Here is a 20,594-nt window from a genome sequence, read left to right as displayed (position 1 = left end):
ATATATATATATATATATATATATATATATATATATATATATATACACACTCACACAAATTGATTTTGCTGCGTAGCACTGTAAACACAATATAAACAAATGAATAAATAATAATCGTATCAAGCATAGCCCTTCAACAAAAGGTTTCTTTTGATTAAGTTTTATGAGTAAAGTGTCTCTGGCGGGATTCAAAAGTGTAGCCTGTCATTGTCAGGGCAAGTGTCGTATCCATTAGACCACGGAGACCTATAGGACATGCAGATTCAACCCCAAGCACTTTCTCTCACAACTGTATAAATGCCCATACATACACGTAGTGGATAAATAAACTAGGAAAGCTTATTGTTTTTTTTATATTATATTATTAGTATTATTTATATTTTGTTGTTGTTTTTATTATAATTATAATAACAAAAAGAACAAAACAGTAATGTATTATTATTGCTTTTATAATTAAATTTACTTTTTTTTAAATGGTGTTATTCATTCCAGCTTTACTGTCGTCAATGGTCTATGAAGGCTCAGGCCATATTGTTGCTGTGAGCAGCATCCAAGGAAGGATGGCAATTCCATTTAGATCAGCATGTGCGTATATTATTATTATTACATTGTTATTATATTTATCAATTTGTTAATTAAATTTTGCAGAATCAAGGTGGGTGTCTGGGATTACTGCAGTGTACATTCGTGTAATAAAATCAGAAACATTTTCAGTCTACTTTTAGGCGAGACTTTTTTTTCCTTGTTTAGCAAACCCGTCGCCAACCAATAATGATAATTTTGAATAAAAATAACATTTTATTTTTTGGCCAATTAGCACACGTGTCACCATAGAAAATGGGAAATTCAGGAAAAATTTATTTATTTTTATTACGCCCGCCACTGCTGTGAAATCTTCAAAAATAAGATATGCATATTTCTTCCTAATTATATGAATTTAAAGCATTTAACTATCCCATTCTACAATGTTTATATTCAGCAATAATTTTTTGTTTTTATTTTCTCCTACATCTGGATGTTTTTGGCAAAACTATATGCTAAATAAGAAAACAGCATTTTTCTGCCTTCCTCTGACAATCTTTAAAACAATAAGTTTGGGATACAAGGTATTAAAGTAGTTTTGCCTAATTTATGAAATTGTCTTCCTAAGGTAATTTGTTGAAACTAAGGAAATTGCTTTATCCAAAAAGCTTTTAAAAACTCAGTTCAGAAATCTGTAAGTTCATATGATTTTTATGATTAATTTAAAGTTAAATTTTGTTATTTTGTTACAGACACAGCCTCCAAATTTGCTTTGCAGGCCTTCTGTGATAGCCTCCGTGCAGAAGTTGCAGATTCTAACATTGCAGTGACTGTGATAAGTCCTAGTTACATCAACACAAATCTCTCACTGAATGCAGTCTGTAGCGATGGATCACGACATGGAGGTAATCATTGGTAAAACCGGCCGCCCACTGCGTTGTATGACCGTTGACCGATAAATCAAACTCTGCTCCGTGTGAGCGCTAGATGACGCAACACTGCCTGCCGATTTTCGGTGGCAGTCTTATCAGATCATCATTAAAAAACAATCAGTTGCGTGTGTGTCATGGCATTGCGTTCGCCATAGAATCGCATTGGCGACGACTGACGGCATTGGCGACGACTGACGAGCACTATGAGCGTCCGGCTTTGTTCCTTGTGGTCACAGACCACACGTACCCATATTCAGCACAATGACACTGTGAGCTATAGGTTATTCTCCTACCTCTACCTCTGTAGCTTACAGGCACTCCCATCTAGTCTACAATCTATATCTACTCTAAAAACACCCTGCTTGACATTTGATTGTCCTCTATAAAACTCCTATAAAATGGCAAGAAAGAAACTCAGAGGCGGATAACCAAGTTTCCTACTACAGAATGTAAACAAAGTATGATAATCAATCACACCTTTTGTTGCAACCAATCAAATCAACCTAAATAATACTTTAGGAAAAAAACATCCAGTCCCAGGTTTATGTTCCAAATCTTGCAGCTGGTTGGAATTATTTTCTTATGACTAAAAATAAGCAATTTCTAAACTTATTTAATGAGAGTATCTTATAGATTATTGTATCTGAACTTACACATACCGTGCTATTTTGTTTCAGTTATGGATTCAACCACCGCCAGCGGCATGTCAACCGAGTATATAGCTAAACGGATCCTCTGGGCTGTTGCAACCAAGGAAAAGGATGTGATATTAGGCCCAATTGACCACAAGATTGCAGTACATCTCCGGAATCTGTGGCCATCTTTGTATTTTTGGATTATGAAACTACGGGCTAAAAAAGGGTCGAAGGGAGAAGATTAGCAATACATTTTTTCAAATTTCGAAATTGGCTTTCAACCTGAAACTTGATAAAGATGATAATAAACTAAGGAAATCATACTGTAATTGAGTTAATTCTATAGTACACAGATGGGCAAAGTGCTGGCTCCGGGCCACATGTGGCCCAACAGTGATTTTGTTGTGGCCACGAAAATAAATCATAAACCCTATGTGTGTGTGGGTGGCCCGCCAATCTTCTTTGGCCAGAAACCTCTAGTTTTTTACAGCCCGGAACCAATCATCTGTAAAAAGTAATAACTGAGCATAAAGTGGTATAAAAGCACTCCATGAAGGTTTTTGGATCTGGAAAATCAAATTTTGGATGCTGCCCTCAGTGTTAAATAAAAAAATTCACTTTTGCCTTCGACACATTTCTATGCCCACCCCTATAGCACACAGAGGTGGTGCCAGCAGGGGGCAGGGATGGCATTTCTCTCCTGTCGGACAGGCCTATAGACCTCCATGTTGTCCGACGCTATGGCAAGGTTGTTGGATAAACAATTTTGTTTAAATAATTTTCCTATCCAAATAATGTTATTTTGATTGCCAATCCCTAATATTTTAGTCTAAAATCACAATTTGGGCCATATACATATAAGCCATAAAAAGTTCCCATGTGAACTAACTTATTATAACTAACTTATTTTGGAACCTGGACCGAGGCTCTTGTCAGGTCCTTGGTTTGGACTTTCTGTTGGCCAATTTCTGGTGCTACCACTGATAAAGTTGCTATGCACTTTACTTTAAAAAAAGTGTGGTACAGTACGGTAATAAAACACAATGAAATGAATGAAACCAAACTAGCACAAAAGAAAAATAAAAATCTTCTGGGATTACCATCTCCACCACTCTAGTGCATCCCTAAACCAACTGTTCACTAACTTTTTCTAATGATTTTATAATTATTCAGTGTAAAATTATGGGTAAACAATTTTGAGATATGGTACACTAATTTCTTTGCTTCAGTTGATAATTTTTTTTTATTTCAAAATGAGCAGTTTTAATTTCAATTTTTTTTCATATGATGTTTCATCATTCTTATGGAACATGTCTTTAAGTTTAAAAATGGTATTAACATTTATATCAAAAATTTACCAAGACATATATATACCATAAAATGTAAATGTAATAACTGTAGACACAATAAATGATTACAGTAGTCTGGATAACTTTCTTGTGTTCCTTTATTAGATTGGATTTATTTGGTGTAAACACAGAGGATAGCCCACGAAAGTCTAGAAGAAGACTTATTTCCAGTGGGGTACTTCTGGTGGTGATAACTAACAAACTCGCCCCCTAACAAATTGCTTTCTAGTTCTGTAGAACTAAGTCAGTGCGATGTTGAAGCATTGATAATGATAAACAGGTTTTTTTTATATTGTTTCTGTCGGTAAAATATTTAATAATGAACATACATTTTTTCCAATGATAATAAGATTGAATAAAGTTATGATGTTTTGTTTGTTTTCATGCTATAGTCATTATGTAATTTGAGGACAGAAACAATATAAAAAAAAAACAAAATTTACAAATACAGATACATATAAATTGCATTCTAGCTGTAGAACAAGTGCGAAGTGGAAGCATTGATGATGATAAACAGGTTTTTTATATTGGTTCTGTCGGTAAATTATTATAATTACGAATATAAATTTATTCTAATGATATAAGATGGAATAAATTTGTATGACGTTTTGGTTTTCAAGCTACTCATTATACAATTTAACGACAGACACAATATAAAAACATTTATCAACATAAATGTTTCCACATGTGACTGACTACGGTAGTTCTGTAGAACTAGTACCGGTAAGTCATTTGATGGGCAAGTTTGTTAGTGGGTGAGTTTGTAGGGGGAGACTGGAAATGGTGAGTTGACTGCCACAAATATAATTAATGTTGTTAAGTAACTACTAATAAAGAAATACTCAATTTCAGCTTGACATTCCAAGAAAAAAAAACATAGGAAAGCAGCGAAATTTGGTACTTTGTCGTAGAGTTTAAATGACTCCAACTACATCATGAAACTTGGATGGATCAAACTGCATGACATCATTTGACTCTTACTTTTTGTCCTAACAATTGGTGGCGGGCAGAACAGGTGGGGGCCGGTTTGGACACATTTCCTCTACTGCGCATGCAGCGAATCCACATACGCACATCTAAATGTAATACGTACTGTAATAATAAATAATAATAATATTAATAAATAATAATAATAATAACGATTTTTAAAGCGCAAACATCACCACCAAAAATAGGTGCTCAAGGCGCAGTGTCAAAACAGCAGGAAGAGAACAAACAGATCACAAAGAACAAAGTGAAAACATGTTAATTTTTATTTTTATTTTAATTAATACGTATAGTATGATCATCACTATAGCAACTGATGAGTGCTAACATTAAAATATGGCTATTGACTTATAAAATCATGGACCTTTCCGCATAGCCCCGACCTTTGGATTACTATTCTGCTAGTCCCACAAAACGACAGTGTAAAAGCATACGCACCCAACGCGTGTGCTTGTTAGACGCGTGCGTATATTCATGGCCTTGTTATGATTGGTTGTTACGTTTGATTGACACCCTGGAAAGATCCATTAGTATGGCTATTATTATAAAATTTATTAAATTATTATATTTAAGATTATGATAATTGAATTATTATATAACTCAGAAAATAAAATAAAAAATCTTGCATTGATCTAACCTTCGTAAAATAATTTCCATTTGTACGCAATTCTAAGCCTACTCCATTTCTCCATGGGTAATCGAATCTAATCAATATTTCTAACAGCTTAGGTCGTCAAGGTCAGTATTTTTTCAGTAGGTTACGGCGTAAATGTGGCTCAGCATGACCATCCGAATTTGGAGCTGTGTTTACAAGTGATCGGGTGCAATGGTATTTCATTTATTTCGTCAATTATTGTCGCAATTATAGCCAGAAAACATTTGAAAGAACATTCTTTATTTGTCTGATTGTTACCCGTATACCGGTGAAACAAGATGAGTGCCGAAGAAGTGAGAGCACATCAAGTTAAGCTGTATGTTTACGACTTGACCAAAGGTATAGCCCGTTCGATGTCCCAGGCATTCCTCGGTAAGTATTCGCAGGAGGAGGAAAGTACTTGTTTGTGTGGGCGTGATGAAAGGCGAATAGGGGGCCTAGGCTTTCTACAGTAGTAATGAATAAGTCCTAGGCTAGCCATGGAAATCGCTTTTGTGAATTCTGATGGTTTCATCTAGGCCTAATATCACTTCTGGACGACCTTGCAAGAAAACTAGAGTACGAAATTTGCAAAGCTGCTTCCGTCAGTGAATAAAAAAGCTAATTTTTGAGAAAAGTGCAAACATTGATTTGGATAATGATTCAACCACCCTGCTTGATTCAACAAAACTAGGCTAGGCCTATGAATATTTATCACCGTAAAAATCCATAAAGTTACATATCTGTGACATAAATAAAACAATATATATGAGAGGTTATAAAAATAAATATTGGCTTTATTTATGCAGGTAATTTATCAAATGCATTGTTTATGATTACTACTTTTTTTCTGAACCACAAATTTATGGAATATTTGAGAGCGCTGAATGCAGTCAGTCAGTAACTTCCCAGCTAACAATATTACTTTCTAAGATAAGAATGTTACAATTTGGTGATAAAAACGTTATTTTGTAGAACCATACGTACGTACTTATAACCTAATTTCACAACCTCACAAGGTTTGAACGTTGTTACAACGTTATGCGAACATTATTAAGTGACATTCCTAACCACAACGTTCGCAAACGTTATAAGAACGTTTTGTGTTTGCTGGGTTAAGCCTGGTGTCGATGTGTAGTAAGAAGGCAGCCCTATGACTATGTCCTTTTATCTTAACAAAATGCGATTATAAAGGAAACCAATTTTGACTGGAGAGTGCATTGTGAGATTAACGTAATGTAAGGTTAAATCGGTGCAGAACAATGTTGAACAATAAATCAACGTATTGAAATTTTAGACGATCAGACTGGAAACCGTGATTTAGAGATTTATGCTTGAATGAACACGCTTGCATTGTGTTGTGTTACGTCTCTGATACGAAAGTTGACTCCCGACATCATGAAGACAAATTTTGTTGATGTCAGGGTTATTTCAACTTTGTGTAAGAGTCATATAAATCCTAACAAGAAATTATAACTGTTACATCATTGGAAACCAGGTTTTAACAATAGGAATTTAATTACACTGCTGACTAAAACTTTAGAAGGTTCTAGAAGAATCCAATAGCCCCTATAATATTTATTATTAGATTATGCGTGTATGTACAATCAATCAGATTGGATGATAAAACTAATTTGTTTTTTAATTTGGCCTAATAGCAGATTATCTTTCACAGGTAAGCAGCTTGATGGGATATGGCACACCTCAATCGTTGTCTTTGCCAGGGAATATTTTTATGGTGGTGGCGGAATAGAGTCCTGCAGACCTGTAAGTTTTAGTTATTTGGAATTTATAAAAAGATTCGGAATACATTTCATAACAAGTTTGTGTTAACAAATCTTCAAAATATTCAATACATTTGAACTTGCCTAAGTCAAATCCAAAATGGCATTGAAAAAATGCTCAACTTAGATAAAATTTGACTTACAGATCGTTAATTAATCAAAAACACAACAATTTGGCATGTAAAATAAGATCGTCTTGGAAATTATTTAAGTTAGACAAAGTCGACTGATAGGCAAGTTTTACTGCATTTATTTCTCGATTTTGATTATAGGTATCTTCGCATTTGTGTGTGTGTTGTTGAGTCTGTGTGTTTTTTGTATGTATTTGATTGATTGTTGATTGATTGATTAATAAATTAATTTGAATTTCTAAAGCTCTGTTTAAGAAATATATTCTTTTTTTTTCCAGTGTGGGACGATTCTTGGAAACCCTGACAGTGTTCTGGACCTTGGCGAGACCTACCTTGATTATCCGTTGTTCTATGAATATATGTCAAATCTTCGTGAAGAAATGTTTTGGTTTGTAATTTCAACTTTAAAAATATTTTTCATGTAGAAAATGTAGTTTAGAGTGGTGATGCTGTTACTAACTGTAATTGTTATTTGTTTACTGAATTAATAGAGTGGAGTTGTGGCTTATCTCTCACATTAAAAGTATAAACTCTACTCTTTTAAAATCATGCTGTTGCAATGACATTGTAGTCATTGTTGCTGGTTACTCCATTATTTGTTACTCTATTCTTTATGTTTTAATTTTTATCTTGATAGTGGTGAAAAGTACAATCTGTTTGAACACAATTGTAACACGTTTAGCAACGAGGTTGCTCAGTTTCTGACGGGCAATGAAATCCCAGACTACATCACAGGTCTTCCGCAAGAGATTCTGACTACGTGAGTTCTGCACATAACTCCTGATTCATTATTTGGTTTTAGTTTGCAGCCAAAAAATGCCAATAACAAATTTAATTAGTTAGTACACTGTGACACAATCCATCTACTCTTCTCCAATACTACACACACATTTTATATGCACATGAGTAATTATGTATACAAAACTTTATAGCTTAACATCCTTTTTTTTGCACATTATTTGGGTTGTTATACATGACTGTATTTAATGATTTTTTTAAGTACCAGTATAACTATTTTATTGCAAACAACCCCAAGACCTGTTTCTGTAGTATGCTACTTCCATAACCAGTTGTCAATAATGTATTGCATGTGATACTGTGAAATCCACGCTTAACATTCCACAAAATCGATATTATTATTATATTATTTAATGATGATTTTCACTTTCTTTTTAAGATTTAGGAATTTAAAGAATTTGTAAACTTAATTTTTAAAGAGTAGGCATTAACATAAAACAACCGATTTTCTTATTTTTCAAATTCCAGGCCACTTGGTGCCTTGATTAAGCCTTTAATAGACTCCATGTCAGCAAATCCGATCCGGCCGAGAACCAATGAATACCTAGAGCCAGTTCCGCAGCCTAGCTACCTTCAGGATACTGACCAATCACAAGCCTCAGCTGCCAGTGCAATTGCTACTGACAATGATAACAAGGACCAAGTGAAGACTGATGGTACTAGTACGCTTAATGGTGCTGATCCTGATCCTGCGATAAATGGGGTCAGTGATCCTGCTGTTGCTGATATTAAGGCAAGTGAGGGCGCTGCAATAAGTGATTCAAAATCGAAACTTCCAGTGGTATCCAAGAAACAATTGTTTACAGATGCCAAGGTGGGTACTTTTTTAGTAATTAATTTCTATAATTTTGTAATAGTTTACATTGTTATCTTCCCTATTTAAATCCAAGAACTAACTAATAAGAGCAGCCACCTCAGTCGGGTAAACTATTGGTAGCCCTTTTGTGTGTCCGCTGAACCACGGAGATATCTTGGTCCCTGGCTCAATTGCCATTGCTGTTCTCCTTTCAGCTGGAGGGCTGAAATGGAAGTTTCAAAAGCACACCGTCTTTCGGATGAGACATTTAAGCCGTTGGTCCCATGTGCACGTTAAAGAACACAGTACACTCTTTGGAAAAGAGTAGGGGATTGTTTCCCGATGTACTGCCCAATCACCGCCAGAAGGACCTCAATGGAAATATGTTTTCTTCAAACTTTGTTATCCTTGGTGTTTTCACCAAATAAATCCATCCATCCATCCATGAATTATATTTGGCATTCTATGCTTGCAAACATTTTACATTCTAAATTTGATGGCAGTGCCACTACATTTACACCACTTTTAAACAAATTATTTTGTGATTAGATGTCATTGTATGTATGGATTAGATTAGAAGAATAACATCCAGTCATAATTAGGAATTCATTTAAGACTAGTGTAACTATAGCCACTGCCAATTTTTTTTTTTTTTTTCTGAGCTCCATCTATACTAAAGTTGTATGTGACAAACATCTGTGATTTGCATATGAGTAATGCCATACTACTTTCATATTTGGCAGATCACAAGTATTTGGGTCATTCCATGGCAATTCAACATGGCCATGAATGTCACCATCTCAGACAGCAGCAGATTCAAGTTGGGCCGAGCCAGCCTGGTCCGCACTCAATTTTTTAAACTAGAAATCTAGAAATGCTATAATCATAAATGGTGTAGACTATCCATCTGAGAAAGCCCCTTTGGGTTCCCTCTATTTCAAATTTCTGGATCCGCCACTGTTGGATTTTGTTTAAATTCATTCATTCGTTCATTTTGAAGCCATGTTTGATGGAGCATAATTCATAGTGCAGAATCTGAACTTACACAAAAAGTTGAGCAAGTACTGTGATTTTCAGCTTTGTAGGTGACTTAGGAAAAAAAGCTATGAGACTTCAAAAATCAAAGAATCAAAATAACGACAATGCCAGCTGAGCTCAAGCATGCCACGCCCACTTTTTAGGACAACAGTATCTCGGTAAATATTGGTCCGATCGAGCTGAAAATTTGGATTCTTATTAGTGACTGAAGTTACACCAAATCCTAAAAATGTAAACAAAATCCGAGAAGGTGACTTCCGCGGCCATGTTGAATTGTTACGGAATGACCCATTTGTGACATATAAATTGATAGTTTAGACAAAGTTTAACTACATTGACATTTTTACAGCCAGGTGAATGTGTTCAATGCATTTTGGAGAATGTGCCCGACGGAATCTTGTCACCGGGAGAAAAAGATTCACTAAATGCACTGCGGAAGTATCTGGATGAAGAAATGGATCTTACAGGTATCCCAAATGACGGATTTCTTGCTGTTGGTATGTTATCTTTTTGTTTACCGCAGCTTTAATTAAGTTGAATTGTCACATCATATTCGATTAGTCCCGGAGTGGCGCACTTTCGTTCGTCCATAACGACAGGGGCTGGATCGACCAGTACACTGCAGTAGCCCCCTACTCTTCTTGAGGAATGTACTGGTGAGCTTCGTAAGGCCAAAAGGAAAAGTGCTATACAATCATTCAACCAATAACAATTAACAGGAAGAAAGATAATTGTAGGAGAGGAACCATAGAAAAATCTGGGTAGGGGCCATGCAACATGCAAAGCATCGAGCAGGTGGGGTGGCGCTTGTGCTTTAGACATTTTTTACCTTAGATACTTGAACATGGAATTTGAAATATAAAATTTAATTTTTTTTTTTTTTTTTTTATTACCGTGCCCTCTCTTTCTATTTTCTTTTTACTATTATATTGGGGGTTCTGGTGAGGTGACATACTCTGAACTTCCACCATCCTCCCCTAGGTAAAGCTACAGTAGTATCCCAGCATACAATTTTGGGGAGCATCATTGAAAGGGTCACCTCCCTACCCACACCCCAATAATACTCTTTGATTTTTGTTGAGCATGGTTGTTTGAGCTCTGTGTTGTTTTTTTTTTACCTTAAATAGCTGTGTAATATATGCAAATGGGGACAGGGTTTTAGCTGGCTAATCTCTGACCGTGAGTGGACATTGAATGGTGTGTCTACCCAGAACAGTAAGATTACATGTGCGTTGTTGACGCCGGCATTGCTGTGTGACAATTTAGAGATTATCGAGGCTGCTGGGACTCTAGTTAACAACTTGGCACAACATGCTGTAAGTTATTTTTTAACTTATAAACAAATAACAACAATACTAACGATAATTATTTATAATATGTTAATATTCCAATTTGCTTTTTATCAAGTGAATTCACTGATTGTTAGTGTTTGAAACACCTTACTTAATTGGACACTATTTACCATTGTAGAATATATTTAAGTTGCTTATTATTCCACCTAAATGTAACTTTTCAACTTTGTGAGGTACTATTATGGGATGTTCCCATGAGAAGACTAAGTTCCCTTGTGAACTAAAGGAGACTAGATGAGGGTGGAGTCCCGAAGAAAGGAGTGTGACCCAAGCTGTGTCTAAGTGGTCGCGACGAGCACGAAAAAACCCAGATAATCAGCTGAAATTGGTGTTTTGACTCCTATTGTTTCACCTTAGATTTTAAGGAATAATTTTGGACCCTCCAGTAAGCAGCAAGGAATGCTCTTGTACATGCTAACAGAATTAATAATTAACATATAATTTACAAATTAATAAACGTATGGATAAAAAGTTTTTTCTGTGTTTAAGTTGATAATTTTTATATTATGAGCAAGTTAATTTATTTTTATTGTGTTTTCATCATTTTCAGGAACAATAAGTTTTTAATAAATGTTATAACTTGAATACGTATTTATTAAATTTTTGCAGGTTCCTGAAGACATGGCCATTGAACTGGGAAGTGCTTTGATTCAATGTTTGACCACTATGTCAGAGGTCACAGAAGGAGCAGGTACGTTTATGTCATGTTTGTTATTCAGACTACAGTCTCGGTGCAGGAGGGGACTGTAGACGTCACCATTTGAATCAAAAGCAGTCAATATTTGTTTTATATACCTCGTACATAGATTCTACAAGGCCTTAAAAGGCAATGAAACGAGTACCCACCAGGTAGGCCTAGGCCCTAAGACTAGGCGGTCAAAAGGCCAATCTCTTGTCGTAGAGGTCACAGTCACTTTACCACCGTGAATGTCATAAATTACACTGCGACGTTATAAGTGGGGCTTGAGATTACATTGCGATATGAACAAAAAATTACTATAAATGTGATAGTACTTTTTTCCCTGGGAATTTATGAACTATCATTTCAACCTATGTTATAGAAGTGATGGTTGAAGTTATTACCCTGCTTTTTAACCAATCAGATGCCTGGAATCTATGTATGTGGTATATAAATATAATACATTATATATTAATAATTCATTATTTCTGTTATATTCCTCAGCATTCTTCTGCCTAGGTGGACTGTACGGATTGATGCAACATGGCGAAGTCACATGCCTTACATCTGTTATGGGATTGGATCCCCAGAAATTCGCAGCTCGCTCGCAACGATTAGAAATTCTGTGTGGTGATATGCATTCAGTTATGCAAGAAAGCTAGAACACAGAAATGCCAAAATATGTCATGAATTATTTATTAGGCATGGCTATTGATACACAGTATTAAACCGATTCCTGATTGGATGTTATTGTATGTAAGGTTTGGATTAGGACAGTAACATCCAATCAGAATTAAGTTTAAGGCTGGTGTAACAAGAGTATATTTATTATGCTTTTTAGTTTTCACAAAGCATCAACTATATTTTAAAGCTCTTTTAACGTATAACTAGATACTAATGATTCTGTTTAGCACCACTAAATAATATATAATAAAATCAGAAATGGTAGTTAGTTATGGTGTGGTAAAAAGATTACTGTATCATTAAAGTGTTGCAATATTAGAAACATAACCATTTTTCCTTTATTATTCTCTTTAATAGTTTTTATGATTGCTATTTTTATAATTTTCATTATAATTTTGAATTTTATTATTATTATTATTGTTAATTATATTATTAGTATTAATGGTATTTATTCTCATTATTAATATTATTATTTTTTATAATGTTTGAATGTATTTCAGAGATTTTTAAAAGACAGATTTTATAGTTTTTGCTCTATAATAATATGAAATAATATTTTTACTAATTATAATAATCATAATAAAATAAATATTATAACTATAATGTTAATGATGATTAGGCTAAATAATTGTTTCTGCTGTCCAAACCTGACCGACCCAAAATATCTCAAATCAAGATATTTTTTTCGCAAAATATATATTTATAATAAAGAATCCCCCAAAAATTGTATAATATATTGAGTTTTGTGCCCTAACCATGATTTTATTTCGTGCTTACCTTTTTATGAACCAAACCAAAATGTATGGATTGAATGATTGTTAGTGAAGCTTGGTTTCCATACGGCGACAGTGTAGCAATTTTAAGGAAACAGGCTTTATGAACCCGGGCTTATAGTAATAAGAAACCCATGACCAGCAATTATCCCCACAATGGACCCTTCTGCTAAGCCTCTGCCCCTTGGGTATCCTTGCTAAGGACTCACCAGGGGTGGCACCAGCAGGGGACCAGGGCCCCCTGTCAGAGAGAGCTGCCCTCTCCCCCCCCCCCATCGGGGAAAAAAACCACAATTCGTCAGGGAGAAAAAAAAATAATATGTATTTTCTACATATTAGTAGTCGCTAAAATTCATTACATAAGTCTTTGAAACCCCTAATTTGTCAAAATTTTCGGGGACTCTGCCCCCTGGACCACTTTCGCAATCTTTTAAGCGACGCTTGGCCACGCCCACTCTGCTTTCCTTGTTAGGGAATAGCACCTCCCCCCAGCGGGGACCCCGGACCCCCTTCAGGCAGATCCTGGCGCAACCCCTGGAACTTAAAAAATGACAACGTAAATATTGTATGTAAACACGTGTGTTTGTGGGACAACAATTATGTTTTTGGAAAATTCCTAGCCCTGCTCTGATTGGTCAGTTGTTAGGCCAAGTAAAAAAAAATGTAGTTTCTCATCTTAATATTTTGAAAAAAGGAAAATGGGGGAACTTTTTTTTTACAAGTCCAAGATGGTCGATGTGAAATAGCTACTGCCTTCTCACCTTAACCAAGTAGACACATTGAAAGCAAATAAAAGAAGCACTAAACCCAATTTATACTCTATATCCCTAACCACAAATGATCGCGAGAGGAATTTTACTGATGAGAGTTAGTTTGGCCTTAAGATTGACACTCTGGAAAGGTCAAATGTCACTGATTGGACAGCATAACCATTTTTTTGGCCTTAAGCTCTGTCCAGCCTATCAAATTTTATTTGACGGAAAAACTGTTGTATGCCTATATATAGTCATGATGTGCCTATATATGGTCATGATGTGATGTCATCATGACCATATTTAGGTATGTCACATGTTTTTGTCCAATAAAGTTTGATAGCCTGGACACAGCTTTATTATAAGTTGTTTGCCTTTTGAGATAAAAGAAACAAAGCTATTTTTACAAAGCACTTGCATTCGAGACAAAATTACAAACAATAAATAGTAGTAAACAGTTAGCAAGAACTAAAAAGCAATTAATAGTTGCTCCTTCTGCTATATTATAGGTGCTGTGTTTTTCCCTCAATGTAAGTGTGATTGTAGGTTTTATAGTTCTATTATTATTATTATTTTTATTATTATTATTATTATTATTATTACAGTATTATTATTATTAATTATTATTATTGTTATTAGTGTTCTTATTTTGATAGTTATATTGTAGTCATGTTTATTCATACTACTATACTGATCATGAAAGGTATCTGCTATGAATAAATAATATGGCGCATAATTAATGCCTCCAAGTACTTTGCCAGGCAGTGACATTTTCTGGGTTGGTGGGGTGGGGGGTGGTGAGGGCAGTCATTGCTACAGATATTTGTGAACATTAATCACAATTCATTATGTAATCTGGGGATATTAGATACAGTGTAATGATTTTCAAAAGTATTAGATTTAATGATACTACTGGTAGTGTTAATATCTAAATAAAATATTCTTGTAATATTTTAGAGGAAATACCATAAATGTAAAAGTTATTGCAGTGTTATGAATCATCATATGTACAGAGGTACGCTTTAGACATTAAAAGGGGTTGCACATTAATGATGAGGGGATTGAGAAGGGGTGGGGGCACTACCTATAATTGATTTCGGCAAGGTTCCGCAAGCAGTGGGTCGCCAAAACATTTTAGCGGGTCACAAACTTGACAGAAATCATCATAAATCAGCTGTCACCTGTCACTGTATATCAGCTTCAATATGCATGAAAAAATGTGTAATTTTGTATTAATATTCAGTGTTACATTTTACCAACAAAATATTTTATTAATAATTAATAAAGATTTAATGATGCATATTTAGGTAAGAAAATCTACCATAGTAAAACCAGGGCAGGATAAAATACACTGAAGTGAAACACATGTTGGATAATGTAAGCACAATATAGACCTTTGCTCTTCAAAATTATGCATCTGCATAAGGGGAGACTTTTTTATACAGGGTACCTTTCTTCTCGAACCAGCCACCCACCAATATTGATTATTTTGAATAAAAAAAATTATATTTTTGGCCAAATAGCACACCAAATTTCAGAAAAAAAGAAAAAGTTTTTCTTTATTCTTATTACGCCCGCTGCTGCCTTAAAATCTCCAAAAATAAGATATGTATTTAGTTCTTCCTAATTATATAAATTTGAAGCATTATTTTAACCATCTCATTCAACAATAACATTTTATATTTATTTCCTCCTCCAAGTGGATAATTTTGCAAAACCATTTGCTGAATAAGAATACTAAATTTTATTTTTCTTCCGCTCTCCTCTGACAATCTATGAACAAATAAGTTCGCGAAACAATGTATAAAAGAAGTCTCCTCAACAAAGGGTCACTGGGTTGCAAACTGATTTCGAATTTCCTAATTGGGTTGTCGGTCTAAAAGTTTGCGAAACGATGGATTGCAGTAACCATTAAAAACACCAATGAACTCTTATTGATCTGTGTTTAGCAACTCCCGTACTGAAAAATTAAACACAGGGATAAGGGAATTTGAGGGCTCTTTAAAGGTGTTTATATTTTAGCAAATTCTCTATTTATCGTGAATATAACCAGTTACTCATCATTTCATGTTTTTAATAGCCGATTAAATACTAGAAAATACAATAATAAATATGGCAATGAATTTTAAATTTGAGTTTCTTTTGTTTATTTTTTATTAAAATTATCTTGGGCTACAAAATACACATAGTGGTAGTGTGTCCAGTGGCGCAACAGTTATGCGTTCTTACTAGCTAAGCCAGGGCCCTCACATTAAGGGTCTTGGTATATTTATCAGTATTTTTCATTTTTGGCCAAATCGGCCTAGTGGCCATGATTTTAAGGATCAGAATATTTTAGAAAACATCAAATACTGTAAATACAGTATACATTTAAAACATCAAAATTTGAAGATATGGGTTTGCTCTGTACTCCAGTGGAACCCAACAGCCCACAATGTTGAACCCAGCAGCCCACAATGTTGTAAGGTCAAAGAGGCCCCCGGTCTCTTTGTTAGGCCACTGTCAGATAAGAGATTGAAATAGCCAAAATCCAGCCTAGGTTCAGAGCTTCCTGGACTGCACAATAGGTTTGTTCGTTTAATTTATTTATTCACACACATGAACATACATAACAAAAGCTTAATAGTAAAACGAAATAAGAATAATAAATCAAGAAAAAAAAGAAAAAATCAAGGTATCAAATCTAAATACCAGTCGTATTCTTGAATTCAGTCCGACATTAACATTGCTGTTGTTTTTTTTTTTTAACTTTTAAAATTTATTTTATAAATATTAGTTTATGTATTGCATAATCTCACTTTAGTTTATTTTTTGTTATTGTAAATTAAATGATGGAGAAACACTTCAGCTGTTTTTTTTGTGGCGCTGTCTATATCACATCCAATATTTATTTAGTTTATTATTGTTGGCAATAAAAATATATAAATAGGAACACCTCAACCCTCGCTTTTCGAACCAAGGTTTCCACCCTTGAAGCAATGATGAGAGCAGTATAAATAAAATTGAGATCCAAAGAACATTTCTTATTTTGTGCTATTATGACTGTAGGTTGCGATGCCCCTGCCTTAACTGCTCAGCCATTCGACTCGCTTGCTTTTAAATGTTCAAGTTGGAATGTTTGAATTTTATTGATTTACATCATTTTTTGTGTATCGCTTTGCATAGATTTAATTGAATTAACAATACAGTAGGCCTTACAAATGACCAAATAAGCACCATGGTGCTTATGCAGTACATAAATTCCTATCTGATTTGATGCAAATTTAATATAATAGTAGTATTATTACACTGCATTATTAATTATTTTTTTATTAATACGAAACAGTTAAAATAAAAAAATATATTTTCTTTGTCAAATTTTAATATTTTAAATTGAAAATTTTGGCTGGGCTCCTATGTACAATCCGGCAGTACAGTGCCAGTACCAACATGTAACTGATACATTGTCCATTATCCCACCAACTCTGTTGGGCATTGCTTATTCACTTGGTCAGTGGCAGATTCAAGTGGGGAAGGGTGCCAGCCGTCCTGGTCACTCATAGAAATAAAGGGGAAAATTAAAATTAACATTTGAGAGTGCCATTTCTGGCAATCTAGAGGTATCATAGCCATAAAATTTTGATTTGTGCCCTAACCATGGTGGGGCCGAGGTGGCATAGACCTGATCTGTAAAAGTCCCTTTCTCATCCCCATTTAATTTGAATTCCTGGATTTGCCACTAATGTAGAGATTGTCACATTTAGACGGAGAATAAATACATACGATGCTACATCCATTACAGGTTTAAAAGTTTGGGAATTTATTCAAACGTACAGATTCAAACGTCAAGACTGTCCAATGAATATTTAACATAAACTACTGTATGTAGCCAATAGAAAATATATTATACTAATCTTCATAACTTCATTAAAAGATTTTTTTTCCAAAAACTAGCAGTGCTTAACAATAGTATTTTGTTGATTGATGAAATGTTTAATATACTTTAAGTGCTACTGCCAGCCATAGGTTTAGAACATTCTTCATTATAATATACATATTGACGTTTATTCATTAAAAAAAAATGATATTCGATTTTGCATATTACAGTACATAACATATTTCTTACAGTTGTCATGAGCTATATTATTACAAGTTGATCAGGCATATTTGAATATGAATGTCACAAAAGAAACAAATTAACTAATTAATGGGAAAATTTACAGACATCTGGAGCCAACCAGATCAGTTAAAAAAATATAACAAAACCGTGAAAAGCTGTAAAGGAGTATTTTTAATCCAAAAAGGGAACCCTTTTTTAGAAGAGTAACCTTTGTTACTTTTTTAGAGAAGATTGTCAACCAACATAAGCAGGAATTAAAGTTTGTACAAAACATCAGTAATACATTTTGTAGTATTCTCTCATTACTTGGTCTCGCCTCCTCTTTTCCTGTGGGGACACCCAGCCATCGCCGTGGCCTCGTTTATGTGAACCCCCTCTGTTGTCAGATTCTTTAAGGTTTCGTCCGTCAGTTATTGCTTCAGCATCCAGCTCAAGCAGACCAAATTCTTTGGCTTTCGCTGACGACTTTGTGGATAATTTTGCCATTTCCTCGTCTGATAAACCCTTCGTTGACTGGTATTCACGCTTAGTTTTGCGAATCAACTGGTGAACTTCACGCTGATGGCCCTTAAATTCATCCCATAATTTTGTTTGGTTTTTTTGTTCACGTGCTCGCTTGTAAAGCTGAATATTTTTCTTGCACAAGCGATGAATTTCCTCATTAAACCATGGTGCCAAGCTAGCATAATCCACTTTGTTACTAGTATCTTTCTCATTATCTTTCTCAGAATCCTCTACTGATTTTTCTTTCGAATCATCCTTTTCCTCATCTAGGCCTAAACCATTGTTATCATCCGGCTTTTCTTCTTCAACTAATGAATCGTTTTCTTTGTTTGAATTTTCAACTTTACTTTCATCAACAGCTGACTCATCAACTTCTTTAGAGGTATCTTTGTCGTTATTATCTTCTTCTACCGATTCTTCTGTAGCCTTCTCTGCCTCGCTATCTGATGTAGCCTGTTTGTTATCCGAGGCCTCTAACACGCTTTCGCTCTCTGGGCATTGTACCTCATCGTTGGCGTCTTTCGCGGCCTCCATTTCGCCGGAATCTTCTACCTGTTCTACAACATCATTTTTAGTTACTTGTTCCTCTTCGGTAGTAGTCAATGCCTCATTACTCATACTTGCTTCCATTATATTATGATACAAATACAGGTTTTGTTAGATATACGTTGTAGTATCAAATAAAAATGTGCAAATAATAGGCAAATATGTACTCAGGTATGTGTCGACCAAAATTGTTCAACAATGCTCTAGCTCTCGGCTCCGGCTTTTCCACATCGTGGTTTGGTACCGTGACCTAGGTCACTCAGTGCTATGCACACGAAAACTACGTGTATATAACCATAGTAGTGATCCGCAAAGGATCTGGTGGACAACTCTTGGTTCATTGCCGGGGTACGTGCAGGGGTTCATTATTAGTTCAACAAATTAAGCCACATAATGTTGAATTTTTAATTAATTTCAATTACTAATGAACAAATACAATATCTGTAGTATAAGTTAGCTCTGTATTATTTTTTATTTAAATGAAGCCTTTTTCACGTATCGGTAGACATCTTGAATGAAACATTGCGAATCAGCGGTGCGTAACCAACAGAAATAAGATAAACTTTTGGGCTGATTTTCTGACATCATGTTATTTAAAAAATCATAACTCCATAACGAGGCGTCGTATCCAAAAAAAATTTCCAGCAAAATGTTCTTAAAAGACTAGTCTACACCACTATATGATTAAAAAAAATTGAAACTGTTTTTGACCTCTGAATATCAAGATGGAAAAAGAAAAGCCTATGTATTAAAATAGGTCTATGCATTACAGTGCAATAGTACTAGTAATTACTCAGAACTAGCATTGTTTTAGTTACCATATGAGAGTTTCCTGTGTAAAAAACATGATTTACTATAGTACTATACTTCTTTATAAAACATAACTTGTACTTCATAATAAGAGAAATCTCTATATCATCGGTACCTGGAACAGTAAACAACACGAAAGTACTATGCTACTGCACTGTAAATGCATAAGCCTATTTTAATACACTACTTAGTTTTAGGCTTTTCTTATTCCATCTTGATTTCAGAGGTCAAAAACATTTTTCAATTCTATTTTAATCATATAGTGGTGTAGACTAGTCTTTTAAGAACATTTTGCTGGAAAAATTGTTTGGATACGACGCCCCGTTATGGAGTTATGATTTTTTTAATACCTGTACATGATATCAGAAAATCAGCCCAAAAGCTTATCTTATATCTGTTGGTTACGCACCGCTGATTCGCAATGTTTGTCATCACTTCAAGATGTCTACCGGTTCGTGAAAAAGGCCTAAGCAAGACAAAAATAAAAACAAAAACATAAAAAAAAAACAACAAAAAAACAAAAAACAAAAAAAAACAGCCAGTTTTCCGAGTTTTTGTGAACACAGGGAGTTGTTATTGCTGTGAAGGCGCGCTTTTATTTCGTGTATATAGACAACCTGTCAACACAATAGCCTCATTTTGGTTACAAGTACCTTAGTTAGGTTTGTAGTTTGCGCCCTCTACCGGTATTTGATTTCATTTAATTTTATGCTTCAATACCCACACTTTTCTCATTTTTTATAGCACTTGATTGGCGCGATGGCTGATAAAGAAAGGTTAGCTTATAAC

General features: G+C 34.6%; 4 protein-coding genes across 4 annotated transcripts in view; 3 read left to right on the top strand and 1 right to left on the bottom strand.

Annotated features, from left to right (window-relative positions):
* The window catches only part of LOC117104126 (dehydrogenase/reductase SDR family protein 7-like), a 6,802-nt gene extending 3,284 nt beyond the window's left edge, over positions 1-3,518 (top strand). The window contains exons 5-7 of the mRNA XM_033244809.1: positions 493-585; positions 1,275-1,427; positions 2,132-3,518. Of these exons, the coding sequence (XP_033100700.1) occupies positions 493-585; positions 1,275-1,427; positions 2,132-2,334 (449 nt within the window). The 3' untranslated portion in view covers positions 2,335-3,518. The remainder of the gene's footprint in view (positions 1-492; positions 586-1,274; positions 1,428-2,131) is intronic.
* A 1,657-nt stretch (positions 3,519-5,175) lies between these two features.
* LOC117103706 lies at positions 5,176-12,648 on the top strand. Its single transcript, XM_033244315.1, has 9 exons — positions 5,176-5,452; positions 6,735-6,826; positions 7,253-7,362; positions 7,612-7,734; positions 8,241-8,586; positions 9,956-10,099; positions 10,734-10,922; positions 11,568-11,649; positions 12,142-12,648. The coding sequence occupies exons 1-9, from the start codon at positions 5,359-5,361 to the stop codon at positions 12,297-12,299; spliced, it is 1,338 nt and encodes a 445-aa protein (XP_033100206.1). The 5' UTR covers positions 5,176-5,358; the 3' UTR covers positions 12,300-12,648.
* A 5,570-nt stretch (positions 12,649-18,218) lies between these two features.
* On the bottom strand, positions 18,219-19,079 carry LOC117103695 (caldesmon-like). The gene has a single exon (XM_033244304.1). The coding sequence runs from the start codon at positions 19,077-19,079 to the stop codon at positions 18,219-18,221; it is 861 nt and encodes a 286-aa protein (XP_033100195.1).
* Positions 19,080-20,511: 1,432 nt separating this feature from the next.
* Positions 20,512-20,594, top strand: part of LOC117104111 (transmembrane protein 11, mitochondrial-like) — a 5,737-nt gene continuing 5,654 nt past the window's right edge. The window contains exon 1 of the mRNA XM_033244796.1: positions 20,512-20,581. Coding sequence (XP_033100687.1) covers positions 20,565-20,581 — 17 coding nt within the window. The 5' untranslated portion in view covers positions 20,512-20,564. The remainder of the gene's footprint in view (positions 20,582-20,594) is intronic.

Source organism: Anneissia japonica, unplaced genomic scaffold, assembly GCF_011630105.1.
Source record: "Anneissia japonica isolate Jap-2015-1 unplaced genomic scaffold, ASM1163010v1 scaffold1065_len1792383_cov172, whole genome shotgun sequence".
In the NCBI taxonomy this organism is placed as follows: Eukaryota; Metazoa; Echinodermata; class Crinoidea; order Comatulida; family Comatulidae; genus Anneissia; species Anneissia japonica.
Note: the sequence above shows the minus strand (reverse complement) of the source record. Positions and strands in the feature narration are given on the sequence as shown.